This window comes from Caenorhabditis remanei, chromosome II (genome assembly GCF_010183535.1).
Source record: "Caenorhabditis remanei strain PX506 chromosome II, whole genome shotgun sequence".
Classification (NCBI taxonomy): Eukaryota; Metazoa; Nematoda; class Chromadorea; order Rhabditida; family Rhabditidae; genus Caenorhabditis; species Caenorhabditis remanei.
In genome coordinates, this window is record NC_071329.1 from 12,623,681 (window position 1) to 12,643,623 (window position 19,943).

The 19,943-nt window shown below is 37.2% G+C and overlaps 9 protein-coding genes across 9 annotated transcripts; 1 reads left to right on the forward strand and 8 right to left on the reverse strand.

Moving 5' to 3' along the window:
- Positions 1-49: 49 nt before the first annotated feature.
- On the reverse strand, positions 50-1,574 carry GCK72_006444 (uncharacterized protein; the record flags this gene model as incomplete). Its single annotated transcript, XM_053725628.1, has 3 exons — positions 50-216; positions 262-634; positions 1,230-1,574. The coding sequence occupies 3 exons, from the start codon at positions 1,572-1,574 to the stop codon at positions 50-52; spliced, it is 885 nt and encodes a 294-aa protein (XP_053589822.1).
- Positions 1,575-1,979: 405 nt separating this feature from the next.
- GCK72_006445 (uncharacterized protein) lies at positions 1,980-3,024 on the reverse strand (the record flags this gene model as incomplete). Its single annotated transcript, XM_003113689.2, has 4 exons — positions 1,980-2,152; positions 2,197-2,569; positions 2,616-2,753; positions 2,803-3,024. The coding sequence occupies 4 exons, from the start codon at positions 3,022-3,024 to the stop codon at positions 1,980-1,982; spliced, it is 906 nt and encodes a 301-aa protein (XP_003113737.2).
- A 6,747-nt stretch (positions 3,025-9,771) lies between these two features.
- On the forward strand, positions 9,772-10,883 carry GCK72_006446 (uncharacterized protein; the record flags this gene model as incomplete). The annotated part of the gene is made up of 4 exons (XM_053725629.1): positions 9,772-9,828; positions 9,909-10,138; positions 10,196-10,304; positions 10,353-10,883. 4 exons carry the CDS (start codon positions 9,772-9,774, stop codon positions 10,881-10,883), a joined length of 927 nt encoding a protein of 308 aa, XP_053589823.1.
- Positions 10,884-10,967: 84 nt separating this feature from the next.
- Positions 10,968-12,092, reverse strand: GCK72_006447 (uncharacterized protein; the record flags this gene model as incomplete). The annotated part of the gene is made up of 4 exons (XM_053725630.1): positions 10,968-11,531; positions 11,575-11,683; positions 11,728-11,987; positions 12,036-12,092. 4 exons carry the CDS (start codon positions 12,090-12,092, stop codon positions 10,968-10,970), a joined length of 990 nt encoding a protein of 329 aa, XP_053589824.1.
- A 272-nt stretch (positions 12,093-12,364) lies between these two features.
- GCK72_006448 (uncharacterized protein) lies at positions 12,365-13,512 on the reverse strand (the record flags this gene model as incomplete). Its single annotated transcript, XM_003113576.2, has 4 exons — positions 12,365-12,940; positions 12,995-13,103; positions 13,151-13,410; positions 13,456-13,512. The coding sequence occupies 4 exons, from the start codon at positions 13,510-13,512 to the stop codon at positions 12,365-12,367; spliced, it is 1,002 nt and encodes a 333-aa protein (XP_003113624.2).
- Positions 13,513-13,765: 253 nt separating this feature from the next.
- Positions 13,766-14,256, reverse strand: GCK72_006449 (uncharacterized protein; the record flags this gene model as incomplete). Its single annotated transcript, XM_003113594.2, has 3 exons — positions 13,766-13,840; positions 13,887-14,111; positions 14,170-14,256. 3 exons carry the CDS (start codon positions 14,254-14,256, stop codon positions 13,766-13,768), a joined length of 387 nt encoding a protein of 128 aa, XP_003113642.2.
- A 442-nt stretch (positions 14,257-14,698) lies between these two features.
- GCK72_006450 (uncharacterized protein) lies at positions 14,699-15,258 on the reverse strand (the record flags this gene model as incomplete). The annotated part of the gene is made up of 3 exons (XM_003113356.2): positions 14,699-14,773; positions 14,820-15,044; positions 15,172-15,258. The coding sequence occupies 3 exons, from the start codon at positions 15,256-15,258 to the stop codon at positions 14,699-14,701; spliced, it is 387 nt and encodes a 128-aa protein (XP_003113404.2).
- Positions 15,259-15,541: 283 nt separating this feature from the next.
- On the reverse strand, positions 15,542-16,022 carry GCK72_006451 (uncharacterized protein; the record flags this gene model as incomplete). Its single annotated transcript, XM_003113412.2, has 3 exons — positions 15,542-15,619; positions 15,669-15,893; positions 15,939-16,022. The coding sequence occupies 3 exons, from the start codon at positions 16,020-16,022 to the stop codon at positions 15,542-15,544; spliced, it is 387 nt and encodes a 128-aa protein (XP_003113460.1).
- Positions 16,023-18,076: 2,054 nt separating this feature from the next.
- Positions 18,077-19,343, reverse strand: GCK72_006452 (uncharacterized protein; the record flags this gene model as incomplete). The annotated part of the gene is made up of 3 exons (XM_053725631.1): positions 18,077-18,552; positions 18,600-19,221; positions 19,269-19,343. 3 exons carry the CDS (start codon positions 19,341-19,343, stop codon positions 18,077-18,079), a joined length of 1,173 nt encoding a protein of 390 aa, XP_053589825.1.
- Positions 19,344-19,943: the final 600 nt, after the last annotated feature.

The window sequence follows — 19,943 nt, forward strand, 5'->3', positions numbered from 1 at the left end:
ACATGGTTATTTGGTAGATTTCATTTGAATTCGAGAAGAAAAATATCAATTATGTTGGAGCAGAACTTGAGTGATTTGTTATGGCAACAATATCTCGTGCTCTTCGATTTTTGCATAAAAAATCTAAAACGGCATGTCGAAATGGAATAATAAAATAACAAGAAATCAAAGGATCAATAAGACCCGGTAACGCGTTGGTGACAAGGGTTAGGTGCTCTGAAATATTATTTTTTCGATTTTTCTAAAACTATTCTAACCAACCTGAAATAAGGACTTCCTGACCAGTTGTTTGAGTGTAAATATAACTTGAAACCATTGGAACATATGCAATAACTGGTAGAATAGATTGAACTATTAATCCATGAATCAGTTTTCTTGCTTGTTCCTTTGTTTTATCTGCCATATGTTGATGCTTTCTGATTATTGTAAGTCCCTTTGTCGTGAGAATCAAACAACCCAACGGGATTCCATAGCCACCAAGACTTATAACAAGTGTTGCTGAGATGAATTCAAAACTTTTGACGTCAGAAAATCCTGGGAATGGTAAATATGGAGTCAAGTTATAGGTAGGGTGATCGTGTGCTGTAGCCAGTTGGACTTTATGGAAATCCCATGGAGCGGTAAATGGAATTATCTGAAACTTGGAGCTGGAATATGTCGTACAGTACCGCTCAAAAGGTTATCAACTTTAGCTCATTTCAGTGGAAAATTACCAACTTTGACAGTGTTTTTCAGTGTCACATGGATGTCCGATAAATTCAATTTTGTATGAGTTGGACAGAGCAAACATAGCAGATAATTTTTGTAGTTGCCTATTTTTTGTACGGACACTGCCTTGAAAGTTAGAGGTAATCAAACCCGTTTCTCCCTGAAACCGATTAATTTCATATTATCGAAATTTTGGAGCTTTTCACTTTGACAGCCTGTAACTTTCAAGATAGTGTCTCTACAAAAAAAAAAGATCAACTACAAAAATTATGTGCTATTTTTGCGCTATTCAACCCATACAAAGTAAAATTTTTCGGACAATCAGATGACACCGAAATACACTGTCAAACTCGGTTACTTTCCACTGAAAACAGCCAAAGTTGATAATCTTTTGGGCGGTACCGTACATCAAAACTAAGACCTACCAGCACATAAATCGGTGCAATATAGGATAGAGATATCAATATAATGTTTCTTTTCCGTGTCACTCGATTCAGAGTTAAAGAGAGAAAACGAAATACAACAGTGATTAAAATAGCTAATCCAGCTGCCAACCCACAAGCCATTGCAATATGATAATTCGCAAAACAGACCTCTGGTCTGAAATATCGACAGGGTCCAGCAGGAAGAATAGCCAACGTTGTACTATTCGTCAGGAATCTGTGTTGAGTTGTGAAGGAAAAAATGACTAGAGCAATTTGAATACAGGCAGTGTTTATCAGATAAAATTTCAGATTTCTGATAGAAACTGGAAGTTTTCGAAGTATCAAAATAACTAGAATAATCTGAAAACTCAATCCGAACACCCCATAAAAATACCACCAAATATTGAAAAATGGAACATAACACTCGGAAGACGTGCACATTTTAAGTGAGGCAAAAACAAGAAATTTCTTGGGAAATGTATGCTATAATTCAATTTTCAAATCACATTTCAAACACTATTATTAACTAGAACACTTTATTACCACTTTTTGTGTGCAGTGTGATGACGATAAGTAAATTGAAAATTGGTTCATCGAGTTCATCTGAACTTTTGGATTTTCTGAATTCTGTTTGGTCCTTTTTGTGTTTTATTTTTGTAGAGAAGATCTTTGAATAATGAGCAATGTGTGTTCACATTATACTACGCAATTGTCTTTTTTTTTGAAATTATTCATGCTTTGTGAAAAATGGAGTTTGAAACTCATACTTGGTACAAAGTACAATTTGAAGCAAAGAGACAAAATCTCACGATGAAGAAAGAAAAAATATATATGAGAAAGTGTACTCTAATTAAATCCAGAAGTTGAGTTGTTGGTGACGGAACATGTGATTCGAGATTGAGATTGCCGCTTCGGGAGGAAGAATTCAAGAATCGCTTGACGATAGGGAACTATAAAATAGAATGAAATGAAAGGGTCCAGTAATGCAGGAAATGCAGATGACACCAGAATCAAATGCTCTGAAATAAAAGCTTTATAACACTCAATCCCAGGTATTACCCACCACAAAACAATAGTTCCCGTCCAGTTGTTTGAGTATAAACATAACCAGAAAACGATGGAATATAGGAGATAAATGGTAACATGGATTGAACAATCAGACCATGAATCAGAGTCTGTGCTTGTTTTTTAGTTCTATCCGACATATGTCTGTGAAATCGAATGAGAACGAGAACTTTTCTGGTTAAGAAGAGACATCCAATTGGTATTCCATAGGCTCCGATTGAAAGAAGAAGAGTTGCTGATAGGAATTGAGGACTTCCAGCATTTTCAAAACCGGAGAATGGTATATAAATCGAGAGATTATATGTTGGATGCTCGATTGCAGTGGTTCTTTGAACTGACTCAAAATCCCAGTTGTCAGTGAATGGTAATAACTGAAACTTTCTTTTGAATTGACGGAATTCCCTAAAAAGCAATTACCAAAAGCACGAACGGAGCAATATATGACGCAAACACCATGAAGTAAGTTTGATTTGCAGTCACTTGATTCTGCACGAGCACCAAAAAACGGAACAAAACTGTGATTGAAATTGCAGAACCTGCAGCAAAACTTGTTGCCTGAAACAAGAAACAACATTTTTGATTCTGAAACGTGATGGTTTTTTACCATAAAAATGTGATAATTGATGAAACAAAATCTTGGACTGATATAACTGCATGGTCCAATTGTCAGAACTGCTGCACTGTTATTATTTGAAAGAAGTCTGTGTTGAGAAATGAATGCAGAAGTGATCAAAACGATTTGAATAAATGAAGTGTTGTACAAAAAGCATTTCAAGTTATCCAGAAATGCAGGAGATCGATAAGAGATCAAATACAGGAGAATCATCTGAAAAGTGATGGCAAAGAAGGCACATAACGGCCAGTAATAACTGAAAAATGCCACGTAACAGTTGGAGTTGGAGCACATTCGAGTATTGGTGGACTTTGAAGTAAGAATGAAAAGTGAATGGATTTTCAGTCTTTTTTTTTCTTTTTACTTTTTTTTCAGTTTTCAGTTCTCATGACATTTCGTAAAATCATTATTGCGCAGAAGACTGGAAAGAGTCTTCTTTGAGTTTTGATGCAGGTTTTTCGAAAAAAGAACAAGAAATATTAAACATCGAATTTATTAAAAATGCAGTTTTTATACGGAATTCAATCGGATGAATGCGTCTTCAAGAGTTGCTTGTGAAAGCATGAAATCTTCCATCTGTAAAAGCAAAAATGAAACATTTTAAAGAAAAAAGTAATAAAATGTGTACCTCAAGAAGAGTTGCTAGCTCCTCACACTGCTTAAATGTTTCTGACCACTTTGATCCCTTTCCTTTTGGAATCTGAAAAGGGAAAACATTTTCAGATATTCTGGAAATCTCTCACCTGAAAAACAATATTCAAGTTGGCTTGAGTTGGTCCAGTCTTCAGAAGTGCATCCGGCCACTTTTCAGCTACTGCTTCAATCACCGGTTTAAACTGTTCCAAGTTTTGCAATACCATAGTCATCAAGTAAAAGTTTCCGAATCTGAAAAAAATAACTCTTCGACCTCAAAATAGTCGTAGTTGATCACTTGGATTTCAACTCCTGACTGCTTCCAACTGCAATCATATCTCCTTCTCGAAGAATGCCAATACGAGTACAAAGAGCTTCACATTCATCCATTGAATGTGATGTCAATACAATCGAACTGTTCCCTTTCTCTCTCATATTATGCAGAATATCCCAAATTTCTCGTCTTGCTCTTGGATCAATTCCAGCTGTTGGCTCATCAAGCATGACACATGGAGAACGAGACATCAAGGCTATGCCAACGGAGATTTTACGCTTTTGGCCTCCGCTGAAATCGTTTTGAAAAAAAGTATTAAGAACTAAATAAATTGATGCGAGTACCTGCAATGTTGAATCTTTTTGTCTGCATGTTCCGTCATTCCAATACACGTCAGAACCATCTCGATCACTTCTTCACAATTCGAATATCCCTGTAGTTGAGCAATGATTCGAAGACATTGTCTTCCAGAAAACTGGCCCAATAGAGTGTCGAACTGAGGACAGTAGCCGATTTGCTAAAATAAGAAAGTCGATTTTCTTACAATTGAAAAGTCAACTCACAATTCGATTCGTTATTTTCTCTCCTGCAATAGTGGCAGTTCCTCCAGATGGAATCGAGAGTCCAGTCAACATATCGAATGACGTCGTCTTCCCTGCTCCATTTTGTCCAAGAAGACCAAAACATTCCCTCTCTCTTACAGTAACCGTCAAACCATTCACTGCTCTCAACTTTCCGAAATCTTTGACAAGTTGCTGAAAAATGAATGGTTTCATAAATACCAGATATCAAAAAAGTACTCACCTCTGCCACAACCACTGGTTTTCCATTTTGAGCAGCAGAACTTTCAGAAGACGTTGCCGTCGCTGGAACACTCGGAGCACTCGGAGCACTTCCAGTTAAGTTAACCAGCTGAGAACTTTCTCCTTTTGTTGTTGACGCTTCATCAACGACTGTCTGAAAATTCACCATTTCAGTATTTCAGCACAAACGTAGACTCACATATCGCTTCTTTTCTCTAGGCTCAGCATTTTTGAATCCAGTGAGAAGACGTTTGAAGACTCGGGAACGGAATGCGACAAAAAACCAGAAGAAGAGAACAGAAAGAAGGATTAGATATGATACATCGACCCCTGGAAATGAAGTTGTGAGAATTGAAACTAAAATGAATGCTCTAAATGCTCACAGATAGCAGGAAATTCATAAATCGAGTCGAAACCAAAAATGAAATTTCGTGCTGTGTAAAACGCGAATCTTAATCTGGCTTGACACATATAGATCTTTGTCAACGCATACATCAGAACCAATCCAGGATCGAGAAGTCCGAAAAGATACTGAAAATCAACAAAAAAAAGTTAGAAACATAACGAGATTCATTACCCATTTTCTAATATAAAGAAGTGAATCCTTGCTTAATACCAAAAAATACGCATAGAATCCGAATCCAACCACAAAAGTGAGAATACGAAGGAAAACTAGAAACGTGGACCCAGTACTCGGAGTTTTGATGAAAACAGAAACTAGATAGACAACGGATACCATTGCGAAAAAGTAAAGGAATAGTGAGAGGTAGATTCTGAAAGTTATGTAGTTCAGAAGACTGTCCATGGCATTCTCAACTTACAAATGATGATAATCGCTGAAAGTACCAAAAACGAAGAACAGAATACACATGTATACTCCGACGATCAGATAGAGCAAGTGATCCCAAATGATACTTCCAGTCCAGAAAACAATTGGAGAAATTCCAGTGAGCATTTGCTGAAATTGTGAGTTTAAGATTATAAAATACCCTAAATGAATCTACTTGATGTTGGAATCTTGTTGTTTTCTCTTCTATCAAAAACAGAACTGCTGGAATAATAACCAATGAAAGTAACGTTGCGAGTAGGTAGAGCTTTACAGAAGATCCAATTGTGAGAACCGCGGTCTAAACTTTTTAACTATTTGAAACTTCGCTTACAAAATCTCACCAATTGAGCAGCTTTCATCGGAACAAATTCGACATACAACGTGTTATTTCCAACTGGAGTCGTTGAATTAATCCGAATATATTTAAGATTTGCGAGTAAATTCAATGCGATTGGAAGACAAGAAGACGTTCTTTCGTGGTAATGAATTATTGTTCGACGCTCGAAAACTGAAATTATCAGTCCTATTTTCTTATCAGTTATTGTTTGATTCTTGACGAGAGAAGCCACTTTCTTTTTTATGGAAACTTTGTGAACCTGAAAGAAATTTTTGTTTTGTATGATTCTGAATACATTTGTTCCTACTTCTAACTGGCTGAACTGTTTCAAATAATCGATTATTCTCGAATCTGGAGCTTTTTCGAATTGAAGAATAACTTTGGACGGTGGAAATCCGGAAAGATTGAAGTTATTGATGAGAGCAGTTGGGTCAGCGGGCGGATTGATGGCAGAGTTCTCGAAAATCAAATAGAGCAAAACGCAAGGAATAATGAATTGCATGATCACTTGACTCGGATTACGAAGAAGATGAATGAATCTTTTGTAGATAATCGTTTTGAGTTGGAGGGAAATTAGAGAAGATCCTTCGATTGGTGGCTCTGTAAACTTGAAATGGGAGAGAGTTCAGTAGATTGTCTAGTCACCTTTCTTCGCCTCAGCAAGTGAATTGAAGTTCTTTTCAGCTTTTGCTCTCTTCTCTTCATCATCAATTCCATACAATACTCGATCACATTCCTTCTCAATCTTAATGAAGACCTGTTCCAATGAGCTCACTGATATTCCCATTGCAACGATTTTCATCTTCTTGACTTGTTCCATCAAATCACTCGACAGATATCTCAGATCTTCTGAATCGTATTGTTTGTCAATTATGGCTTCGATCGCTTTGAAAAGACTCAAGAATTTGTCTTTTTGGGTTTCTGGAAGACTGATTTCAATCATCTGTCCACGTTGATCTTTCTGAAATTTCAGTATTAGATATATTATTGAAACAAGAAACATACAATCTTTGCATCATTCACAAATGCTGTAGACAATCTCTCGACCACCGGTATAGAGTCTTCAACATTGTCATCTGAATCCAACACCAACGTCATCACATATCCATCTCCATATTTCTTTTTCAAAAACGGAAGTGATCCAGATGCAGCCATTTTACCATGTGACATCACAAAGACCCAGTCTCCAAGTTTCTCAGCTTCATCCATATAATGAGTTGTCAGAAGAATCGTCCGTTCATCTTTCACTTTATTCAGAATCTTCTGAACATCCAATCGTGCTCCTGGATCCATTCCAGCAGTTGGTTCATCCAACAGAACAACTCTACTCCCTCCAATCATTGCCATACAAACTGATAACTTCCGTTTCATTCCACCGGATAAGTTCTTTGCAATCACATTTTTCTTGTCTTCCATCGAGATTTGACTCAACAAATTATCTGCGTCTTCTTGAAAACCTTCCGAACTTTTTCCCTTCAAAGTATTTACTAGTCTCAAGTGTTCCATTACTGTTAATTTCTCGTAAAGTGGATTATATTGAGGACAATATCCAACAGATTCTCTTGTTATTTTCCGGTTTTCCACGGCATCAACACCCTCGATTGTGATAGTTCCTAAACATGGATTAGATAAATCTCTCTATTTTTTATTTGAGCCTTACCACTTGTTGGTTGAAGTATTCCAGTAATCATTCCAAATGTCGTACTCTTTCCACATCCATTATGACCCAAAAGAACCGAAACTTGTCCCCTAACTGCTCTCATTGATAACCCGTTCACTGCTGTTTCTCCATTTGCATAAATCTGAAACAAACCAAAACTGTTGACATTTGAACAATGTCACTAACCTTTATCAAAGCATTCAATTCAATGTCTGAAACTGCATTTTTTCTTCCGTTTACAACTTCTTCTCCAAGTAGAATTCCTTCGGCATCACTCGTCTCCGCTGTTGATGTTGTTTTCTCTGTCTGATCCACATTTCTCATCTGAACCAATACGTTTCAGAAAAGTCTTGCTGAGTCATTTTGATTACCCTCTTCCAGAACATTTTCACAACGTAATCGGAGGTTTTGTCCACTAATTTCGATGCGAAAACACTTCCAACGGAGAAAAGAACAGCGTCAAAAACCATAATGAGAAGGTAGACAATACAAGAGTACTGATCATCTCGACCACTTGTAAATCCATCAGAAAATGACATTCCATCTTCTGTATTTCATTTTTTGTTTCAAACTTTCCACTCTCATAACGAACCTTTCACAAAATGTGGTTCAATTGCCTTTATGTACGAGGAAAGGGCTTGATTCAAATTCAATGAATACGGAATAGTTTTCCATCCTTTCGGACGATAATAAAATGTTGCAAAATAGATGGAGAGAATCCAAATCAACGCCATTGCTTCCACTGCTCTTCTTGGTTTCGAGAAGAATGCAGAGATGAACATTGCGAATGAAACAGAAGCGACGATGTACACAAAGACACCGAATACAAGCCAGAATGCGTTGAATCTCTGGAATTCACATTTATTGAAGAGAACAGAAACAGAAATTACCGTAAGAAGAATACAGTAGCCAACGATGACAAGTAAAATAAGAATAACCGACTTGACAGTTGCAAATATCAAATGTTCAGCATAAAACAATGTTCGAGATAGGCCAATTGAATTGAGATATGGCTGGAAACAATTGCGTTTTTTCTAGATATTTTTTTCCCTGTTCACCAGAATAGTCGCCTTTTCGACAGTCATTGTTCTCACTGTATTGATAACTGGAAGAGTGATAGATAAACCAATTAGAACAGACATAAATCCGAAAAACGAGATGCTATGCTCATTCTCCGAATAAATATAGATTGTCTTGATTCTGTCTCGATCGCTTAAAGGTGTGAAACCCATTGCTTCTGCATCTTTTCTGAATTTAATACTCATCGCTTTGTACAAATATGGAATGTAGGAAGCATAGAAGGATGCTGTGTTCCTTTCTGGTCTGAAAACAAAACCCTAATTTTTTGCATCTTTGAATTCCGTCTTACGTGGAGACAATAGGCTTTTTCAGATCGTTAATCTTATTGCTTGTGGCTGGAACAATCATATCAACACCTTCTGAAGTGACGAATACTCCTCCAATTCTGAAATTCATGAGGGATTACAGTCACCTGTTCTGTACTCACGGTTTGCATTGTCTCGCCTGGTTCTTCACTATCTTCGAAAATCGTTTTCTGTCGGGTCTTGTATGATTTCCAACGTATTTCTCACTGGAAAGTGTTTAGTTGAAAGCGATTTTTCTCCAAACTCACTAAATTCGAAGATCAAGATCCGGAGGGACTTGACATCCATCGACAGCAACATCAATATCTGGAACCACTTCTACTAACTCCACCTCGTTAATTGATCCTGTTAAAGCTTTCAAAGACTTTTTCTCTTCTTGTTGGTCTTTGTAAGTCAATAGATATTTCTGAAACAATCATTGTTCTTCTCTTTACCTCTAAATTTATCAAACCTCTTCAAGAACAAACAGTGGGAGCAGAAGGATCACAACAGGTATGATGACTTCGAACATGGTCCATATTTTGTTCCGTCGAACAAGAATTGCATCTTTCTTCAACAAAGAAAGCAACTTCTTCATTTTGTTTCCAATGGAAGCAGAATAAATTGGATTCTTTCAGATTCTCGAGGTGGTTTTTGGAGGATCCACGATTTTGGAGCAGTTCAGTTCAGAGCCGTTCGAGGCCATGTTAACAGTTTTCGGGCTGAAAATTACTGGTCATCGGTGAAATATTTCACGTGAATCAATCTTTAAATGATCTTTTTCACGTTGCAAACTACACGAAGAATTCCCCATTTTCCCACGTGGAATCTACATTTAGTGTTCTCATGAGATTCTGTTTTATGTCTGTACTTTGTCAATTCAATTAGTGCAACGTTTTCTCTTCAGTCACCAAATCACAAAATAGACTAGAATCCTGCGTCTTCTCACTCTCCACATGCTCTAAAAATGTTCTCCGTCTGCGTTTCTTCTCGGTTTCTTTTCCGAAACAAACACAACTATTTGTTTCATTTTCACTTTGAAAAGATTCTTATGCCCAAAATGTCATCGAGCGATGTTCGTAAACGGCAATTCGATTCATATGCAGACGCTGATCAGGTATCCAGATTTTTAAAAACTCGTTAACCAATTAATTCTCATATTTTCCGGTTACCAAAGGCATTACGTTAACCGGAAAGACATTTGCTGTCACTGGAACAACAGCAGGAATCGGAGTCGAAACAGCGAAATCGTTGGCTTTACATGGAGCTCATGTCGTGATGCTCAATCGAAATGTAGCTGAATCCGAAAAATTGAAAAATAAAATAAAGGAAGAAGTGGCTGATGCAAAGATTGATATAATTGAATGTGATCTGAATTCGTTGAAATCGACGAAGAAAGCAGCTGATGAGTATATTGAGAAAGGATGGTGAGTATCGAGAAGATGCTGAAAAATAAAAATAATTGAAAAAGTTGTATTGTTTAGGCCAATTCATTGTCTGATTCTTAATGCTGGTGTTTGTGGGACTGCCTCACCGAAAACCTCCGATGGATTGGAATCTCACTTTGGAATCAATCATCTCGCCCATTATCTCGTAGTTTTTTTCAGAGATTATTTCATTGTGACACCAATTACATTTCAGTTGATCCAAAAACTTCTTCCAACTGTCCGTCAATCATCTCCTGCCAGAATTGTCATCCTTTCATCTACTGCAAATCAACGGACTGCAATTGATCCTTCTCTGCCAAACGAAGAAAAACTCAAAATTCTCTGTCCAGAAGACCCATCCGAATCCAACTGGTATCGTTTCTATGCTCGTTCGAAGATGTGTAACACGTTGACTGCATTCAAATTGCATCGAGATGAGCACTCAAATGGAATCAGCACATATTCAGTTCATCCAGGAGCACTCATCAGAACCAGTATATTCAGAGACTCGTGGTTGGCTTGGTTCGGAAGTATTTTGATATCTCCATTCACGAAATCGATTAGTCAAGGAGCAGCAACTACATTATACTGTGCAACTCATCCAGAAGTTGCAAATGTTTCTGGAAAACATTGGGATTCTTGTTGGGATGATGAATCTAAACTAGATAAGGCATTGGCTAACGATGAATCACTTCAAGATGCTCTTTGGACTCATTCGGATGAACTTTTGAAGAAACTTTTGTAAAGAAAATCTTTGCTATTTGATTGTAAAACAGTGTAAACAAGTGTGATTCAATAAAATTTATTCATTCTAAACATGAATTCCAAATCAGCATTCAAAAAGACAAGAATTCTTCCTATCCTCTAATAAATTATCCAATAATTTCTCAGAATGTTTCCATAATTCATTTTGTAATTTCTCATCTCTCGCCACTTCTTTATATAAATTCTTCTCGTCGTCCCAATTCGATTCCCAATATTTTCCAGAAATATTCGCCACTTCTGGGTGCCCAGCACAATAAACAGTCGTCGACGCACCTTGACTGATGTTTTTTGTGAATGGAGTTGATAAGAAACTGGCAATACTGACAAGCCACGAATCACGGAGTATATTAGTTCTGACTCCGTTTCCAGGATGAACTGAATACGTGCTGATGCCATTGAGATACTCATCACGATGCAATTTGAATGCAGTCAACATATTGCACATTTTGGAACGAGCATATAGCCGAAACCATGATGCATCTAATGGACTTTCTGGACACAATATTTTGATTTTGTCTTCAATTGACATAGATGGAGACACTCCACAATTAGCATGAACTGAGGAGGAAACTAGAATTATTCTTGATGGATTTGAGTTTCGAACGATTGGGAGAAACTCTCGGATCAGCTGAAATCAATCAAAAAATGATATTCATAAAGCGCAAACCAACCAAAAAATGAGCAAGATGGTTGATTCCAAAATGAGACTCTAGACCATCTACAGTAGTTTTCGAAGCTGTTCCAAATACTCCAGCATTCAGAATCAAACAGTGAATTGGCCTGAATTCTGATTTAATTATCACTTACATCTCTTGAAACCTCACCAATTTTTCTCAATGAACTCGTCCGCCGCTTTCTTCACAGATCTCAACGAATTTAGATCACATTCAATGATATCAATCTCTGCATCATACATTTCTTCAATTATTTTCTTTTTCAACTTCTCAGATTCCACAAGATTCCTATTCAACATGACAACATGAGCTCCATTCAATGCCAATGATCTTGCAGTTTCAATTCCAATTCCTGAAGTTGTTCCAGTTATTACAAACGTCTTCCCAGCTAGATTCACTCCTTTTATAGTCTGAAAATATAAGAAATTAAACAAACAAATGAAGAATGAACGACTTACAACAGGAGCATTCGTTCTTCCATTGAATTTTCTCGTTCTAATTGAATCATCAGACATTTTTCAGTAGAAGAATGTTTGGAAATAATGATATGTGCCTTCCTTTTATACGAACTAGAAAAGGAAAAAGAAAAAGAAAAAGAGGAAGAGAAAACAAAAAAGTGACGAGCAACTGAAATAGAATATGTAGTCAAGAGACGAAGAGGAACAGAGCACGAGTGATTTGTGCTTGCTTTTCTAAAAAAGAAAAAGAAAAAAGATGGAAGCAAACAGAGGTTGTTATCTTTATTCGAGAAAAACGCATATTTCAACTTTTTTCAATAATTTTTCGATCATAAACGGACATTTTCCATGTTGTTATCAGAGTTTTTGTTGGTTGCTCCCACCGATTTCTCAATTAATTCTTCAGAATGTTTCCACAACTCTTCTTGAAGTTCCTCGTCTCTTGCCACTGGCTTATCCAAATTCTTCTCATCATCCCAACAAGATTCCCAATATTTTCCTGAAACATTCTCGACTTCTGGATGAGTTGCACAGTAAACACTCGTAGCTGCTCCTTGACTTGCATCTTTTGTGAATGGAATCGAGAGGAAGTTTGTGATACTCCAGAGACCGAAGTCTCTGTGAAGATCAGTCCGAACTCCGGACCCTGGGTGAATTGAATAAACACTGATTCCATTTTTGAATTCATCACGATGAAGTTTGAATGCAGTCAGCATATTGCACATTTTTGATTTGGCATACAATCGGAAATACCATTCAGAAGCATCCATTGGACACAGAGTTTCCAATTTCTTTTCCAGGCTTTGACTCGGTTTGACACATGTGTGTTTACTCAACATAGAAGTGACAATCACAATTCTTGATGGAGAAGATTCACGGAGAACTGGAAGCAATTCTTTGATGAGCTGTAAAAATAGAACTTCTTCATTTTTTCAAAGGAAAAACGCAATGAAACTGACAATAAAATGCGCCAAGTGGTTTATCCCAAAATGAGCTTCAAATCCATCCGAAGTTGTTTTAGCCATTGGCCCAAATACTCCCGCATTCAGTATCAATCCATGAAGTTTCCTTCAAAAAATCCATTAAACAAATATAATTTGCCTCCTTATCACTACCATTTTCTCTCCAAATACTTTTCAGCCGCACTTTGAACAGACGCCAGTGAATTCAAATCACACTCTACGATATCTATTTGAGTATCCGGTTTTTCCAATAAAAACTTCTCTTTCAACTTTTCAGATTCTTTAAGATTTCTATTAATCATCACAATATGAGCTCCTTTTAATATCAAGGCTCTCGCAGTTTCAACTCCAATTCCAGAAGTTGTTCCAGTGATTGCATAGATTTTCCCGTTGAGATCAATACCTTCCAATACCTAAACTTTTGATCTCCATCTTTTATTTTTTGGGAAATAACTCACTTGGTTGGCATGAGTTCTCGAGTGGAATTGTCGTTTTCTTTTGTTGTCAGCAGGCATGATGAAATAGAAAGAAAAGAAAGAACAACTGTCGATTGATTTCTGATTTTCTTTATTTATAAAGACGAGCGAGAAAGTGATGATAATGATGTTAAAGTTCGAAGAACATTGAGGAGAATGTAGCCAAAAACGGTTATTAAGTCAATATTGTGTCAGTCTTCAAAAGTTTTCAAGAATTTTCTTAAAGTGATTAAAGAAATAGTGTATCATAATACATATTATGTAATTATCAGTTGGAAAGAAAGAAATGTGATCATTCGAGAGAAATTTCAAGAACTGGTCCTAAAACGGACATGAATCCATGGTCGGTCTTGGTCTTGATGATCTTCTGAAATTATTCGTCAATTTTTGAAACTAAACTTTAGAGTTCTTACCGTTGGGTGCTCAGCATAAGATCCAACATCAGCCTTGGTGAACTTCTTGATAATCAAATGGCCGTTGCTCTCTTCATAGTTCGATGAATCAATCTTATTCTCTTTTTCATCAACAAACGATCCCTTGTTAACTCCTTCGAAATGGAAGATCTGCTCTCCGGCAGCGACTTTTCTCTTGATTGCTTTGGCTCCCTTGAAGACTGCAAGCTCCAGTTTTTCTCCCTCCTGGAAAAAGTTAATGCATACCCCGGATCACAAGTATTAACCTTAACTCAGTACTAACCTTAACGCGTTGTTGAGCAACAGAAGCCTCACCGTAGAGAGCAAAAACTGCGAGAAGCACGAAAGAACAGATTATGAAGCGATTCATTCTGAAATTGTAAGAAATGTTGGAAAATGTTTGGAAAATAAAGTTGGGAATGAATGAAAAAGACATCCCAACAGCCTGAAGACGAGAGAAAAGAAGACATCAAACTGATTTATTTGTTACCTGATGGGTGAATAGAGGTCACGCCTCTCAGGTTTCTGAATCACTTTGTTGCGTTCCTTATCTAATTAATCCCACTACGATAGCTCTTTTTCGTCTTATGTTATGCATTTAACTTCTCGCTTAACCCTCACCGGTGCTTATATTTTCTTGATATTTCTTTTTTTCTTCCTTGCACAATACTTGCGATCGTATTTAATAAATAAATAATTAAACGATTATTAATTCAATATTATGCCAGTCTTCAAAATTTTTCAAGCATCTTCTTAAAGTGATTAAAGAAATAGTGTATCATATGTAATTATTAGTTGAAAAGGAAATGTAATCATTCGAGAGAAATTTCAAGAACTGGTCCTGGAACGGCAGAGAATCCATGGTCGGTCGTGGTCTTGATGATCTTCTGAAATGGTTTGTTTATTCTTGAAACTAAACTTCGGAGTTCTTACCGGTGGGTGCTCAGCATAAAATCCAACATCAGCCTTGGTGAACTTCTTGATAATCAAATGGCCGTTGCTCTCTTCATAGTTTGATGACTCGACCTTCTTTCCCTTTTCATCAACAAAGGATCCCTTGTTAACTCCTTCGAAATGGAAGATCTGCTCTCCGGATGGGACGGTTCTCTTGATTGCTTTGGCTCCCTTAAAGACTGCAAGTTCCAGTTTTTCTCCCTCCTGGAAATAAAAATGTATGGAAACTTCCAGATGTCATCTTGGAAAAGTTCTAAGCTTTACTCATAAATTGAAGATTTTTGAAAATTAGAGAAGGCATACCCCGGATCACAAGTATGTTTTTACTAACCTTGACGCGTTGTCGAGCAACAGAAGCCTCCCCGTGGAGAGCAAAAACAGCAAGAAGCGCGAAAGAACAGATTATGAAGCGATTCATTCTGAAATACTGAGAAATGTTGGAAAATGTTTGGAAAATAAAGTTGGGAATGAATGAAAAAGACATCCCAACAACCTGAAGACTGGAGAAAAGAAGACATCAAACTGATTTATATGTCACCTGTTGATTGAATAGAGGTCACGCCTCTCAGGTTTCTGAATCACTTCGTTTATTGTTTGTTTACATGAAAAGCCAGACAAAAGAGGTGTCGAAATGAATTTATTGATGAAAAGGAAAGTTATTAAAGATGCTTTTATTGCACGGTTCAAAATACAAACGTCATTTATTCAAGGGAGATGTTGAGGGTAAGTCCTGGAACGGCGGAGACGTCTCCATTGGCTTGCTTGGTTTCGATGTTCTTCTGAAACATGAGAATTTTGAAGTGGCTCAAGGAGACTAGAGAAACTTACAGCTGGGTGCTCAGAGTATTGTCCAACATCAGCCTTGGTGAACTTCTTGATAACGAGAACTCCATTCTTGGCTTCATAGTTTGATGACTCGACCTTCTTTCCCTTTCCATCGACGAATGTTCCCTTGTGCTCTCCTTCGAAATGGAAGATTTGCTCTCCGGCTGGGACGGTTCTCTTGATGGCCTTGGCTCCCTTGAAGGCGTCGATCTCAAGTTTTGCTCCGTCCTAAAAAAATCATGTTCAAAGTGATCTGAATTCCCTGAATCATACCTTGACTTGCTGTTGAGCAAGAGCTGCTTCGGAGACAGCGAAGATGGCGACAAGAAGGAAAGAAGCTAGGATGAAACGGTTCATTTTCTGAAATAGAGATATTATTTAGACGTGGAGAGACCTCTTGGGTGGTAAAGGAATAGAAATGAGAAGGAGAGAACATTTCAAAGAATGATAAAATCCGTCTCACGGAACAACAATAAATAGTGTCGTCAGTCCAGAAGGTACCGCCTATGTGGATAGGTTCGTCACCAGTTGGTTGAACGAATAGGCTCTGCCCACTTTGTCATCAATCACTTTGTTTTTATTGTTTGTTTGTTGGGGGAAAAGGAGAAAGAGATCTTGTCAGAAGAAAATGAAGAGAAGGATTTCTTTGAAGTGGTACATAGAGAAACCAGGAAGTGGGAATTCAGATGGATACTATCTTCTTATTTTACTCAATGTTTTGGAAAAAGGTCACTTGGAGAAACTGGATGTGGGAAGTAGAAGAGAAAGTGGTTGTTTTGTTTACTTTTGAGATCAAAACGAGAACAAATTATTGAGTTGAATGGAAACATTAGGTGGGTCGTGTCGTGTTGGAAATAGCGTTCAGGATGTCTGAGAAGTTCGAGAATCTTGAAGCTAAGAAGATTAGCAGCCGGGATTTATATTCAGAAAACCTCCAGAAGATTTGATTATCATCTTCTGAATCCTTCGTTGATTCTTGCTCTTTTTATACTTTTTTTTGATTCCTGAACACCAAAACGTCGAACTTTGGACCAGTTTCCGTCACAACAAGAAGATGAGTCAATGATGACAGTTGGCATTCCATCGTTCGGATTCCATTGTTATTGTGTAACTCTTTTATGTGTTTTTGAAATAATGGTTATTTTGAAATCTTGAAATTTTAAAAATAGATGAAAGTGAGAAGGTCGCTGATTCATTCAACATCAATCTTTCAGAGGTCAAATAATGAATTTTCGGTTGTTAGTTGAATACAATTACGTGCCGACGTGTAGGTTAATGACCTTGGAAATGAAAAAAGATAACAAAAGAATATTCTTGCATCTTTGGAAAGTTGCTGAGTAGATTAAGATCACAAACAAAATGAATGTAACGATGCAGATTCGATTTGATAGAATTAACTCGGCATTTTTGTCTTTGAGACTTCTGGAGATAATCATTTCGGTCGGTCTTGAAATATGTAATTTGAGTCTCCTGTATTAAGTTTTTTGTGTCCTCAATCAATTCTTTCACAACTTTTGCACTTTCGAATCATGACTTTCCAGAATCAGACCAGTCCCTCACAAAAGTTGAGAAATGACAAAGGATGATTTGAGCTCCGTTCAGGACCTGAACACCACTGGTCATTTTTAGCACTATGAAGAACGCGAGTATGAGAAGGTCTCTTTGATTGTCTAACAATTTCGATTATTTATTGACTTCTTAGATCACAAGTAGACCTTTATTTTTGTTTTTGACAACTTTTTGTACGAGTACACACTCTATCTGTCGTCAAAGTTCGCAATTTTTGCACTTTTCAGTGCTAAAAGGAGAGATTTTTGAGCTTTGTTCATAGATGTACTGCAACTTCCTAGGATGCGATCGTACATAATATTGTCAACCACAAAAATGAAGCTCTAGTTTTTATCTATACACTCCATAAGCAATTGATATTATGAGACAATCAATTAGGGCCTTTCACACTCACAAAGTTGGCCATTTTCAGCTAAAAGTGCAAATTTCACACTGTTTATGGTCAGTACTGTACGTGGTCAACAAACTAGGAACACGGAACACACCATCTCTCATCTGACCATTTTTTCTAAAACTGACCCATATGAAAGTGCAGAAGAAACATAGAGACCAGGAAGTTGATGACAAGGAAGTAATTTAAAAGAAACATAGAGTTTTCGTAGATGAGATAATAGATAGGGTAGTTTGAATTGAGTGCAACTGGTGGTCTTCGGCTTAGTTTTTGGATACTGGAGATGGCATCAGCCGCGTCCGTTTTTAAGATTCTGGTGGTATTAAAATGAAAGAGTATTCCCATTACAGTTTTTTTAATGATCATCTCAGATTCACAGAAAAAATTTATTATTCACCAATTTTTATAATCAAAAAGTGGTGAAAGGACGAGTATAATCGAGTAATCAGTTTCATGGAATTGCAATTTTCAGAGCTTGATCCAAATCAGCAATCAAATCATCGAGATCCTCAATTCCGACAGAAATACGAATGAGATTGTCAGTGATTCCAAGAACAGCACGAGTTTCAGCAGGCACTGAAGCATGAGTCATGATGGATGGAAGTTCAGCAAGTGATTCATATCCTCCGAGAGATTCAGCCAATGTGAATACTTTGAGAGCAGACAAAAATGAACGACTCTGTTGGAGTTCTCCCTTCAAATAGAATGAAATCATTCCAGACATTCCTTTCGTTTGTTTTTGATGAACTTGGTGTTGTGGATGAGATTCAAGTGCTGGATAAAGGACTGATTCGATACGATCATTGGCTTCAAGATACTTGGCAACAGCCAATGCATTCTCATAATGAGCTCTCATTCTGATATGAAGAGTCTTGAGTCCACGGTTTACAAGGAAACAATCGAATGGGGATGGGACTGCTCCGACGGCTGAAATAAATAGAGAAATTATTTGGAAGTTAGAGAAAGAAACAAACCTAATTGCATGAAGAAAAGATGTTGTTGGAATTCATCATTATCAGTGATAACAGCTCCCATTACAACATCAGAATGTCCATTGATATACTTTGTAATCGAGTGAACGACGACGTCAGCTCCAAGAGAAATTGGACGTTGGAAGTATGGTGTCATAAATGTGTTGTCAACGACTACGACGATTTCTGGATTCGCTTTCTTGGCAACTTGAACGACGGCAGCAATATCAACAACTTTCAGAAGTGGATTCGATGGGGACTCAAACCAAACCATCTTGGTATTTGGCTTGATCGACTTTTCGAGATTCTCGATTTCCGTCAAATCGACAGAAGTTACTTCCAAACCATGTTTCGAGACAGAAATTTTATTAATATACCTCTGAGTTCCTCCATAAACATCATCAGAACAAACAATGTGATCTCCACGATTCAGGGAATTGATGATTGCAGACGTAGCGGCGAGACCAGAAGCAAATAGATTGCAGTGTTTGGCATCTTCAAGAGCAGCCAAATTCTTCTGAAGTACATCACGAGTTGGATTTCCAGCCCGAGAATAATCATGTTTCACTGGTTCTCCTGGATTGTCTTGCTTATAAGTAGTCGACATACTAATCGGTGGAACCACCTGAAAAAATATATATTTGACTGAAAAAAAGGAAGTTGAACACCAACCTGATTCATATCCCATTGTTCTGGTTCTTGTCCAACATGGATTGCAGCAGTTCCGAAATGTGGGAAAGTAGACATGACGTGTCAGTACTGATTGCTTTTTGAATATGTATTACCTCATGTTGGTCTAATCAGACTATGGTGTCAGTGGGAAGGTCATCGGTGTCTAGTTTACAACGTTTCTTTCGAAATCGTATATTACAAATTGAAACGTATTTTTGACAGGCTTTACACGTTTGATAACTTTATTCAGATTTCTTTGTTTTTTGTTTTTTTGTTGTTCAGAATCAGTGAAACTTTCAAGTTTTGTTGGATAAACGAATTTAGAAATTGTTGTCTTTTTCGTCAGAAGAATCAAAATTCAAAGGATTGTAACCTGTAATCAAAAGCTGTAATCAAAACGAAATCCCAATTTTCAGGCTCGTTTAATGACGCAGTGACTATAATTGCGTAGGCTATGGTGATTATATTCTGGTAGCTCGTTAAAAAAGACCTTCACATTAAAATCTGCATCCTCCTGTCTCATAGGAGAAATGCTGAAGTAAATTTTAATGATTTTGGATTTTTTTCACGAGTTCATTGAGGCCAACGTCATTTGGTCCGTCCGGTAAGCAGATACATAATATTTGGTATTCTGTGAATACGATATGATTAGTTCGGACAGTTTCAACCAACTAC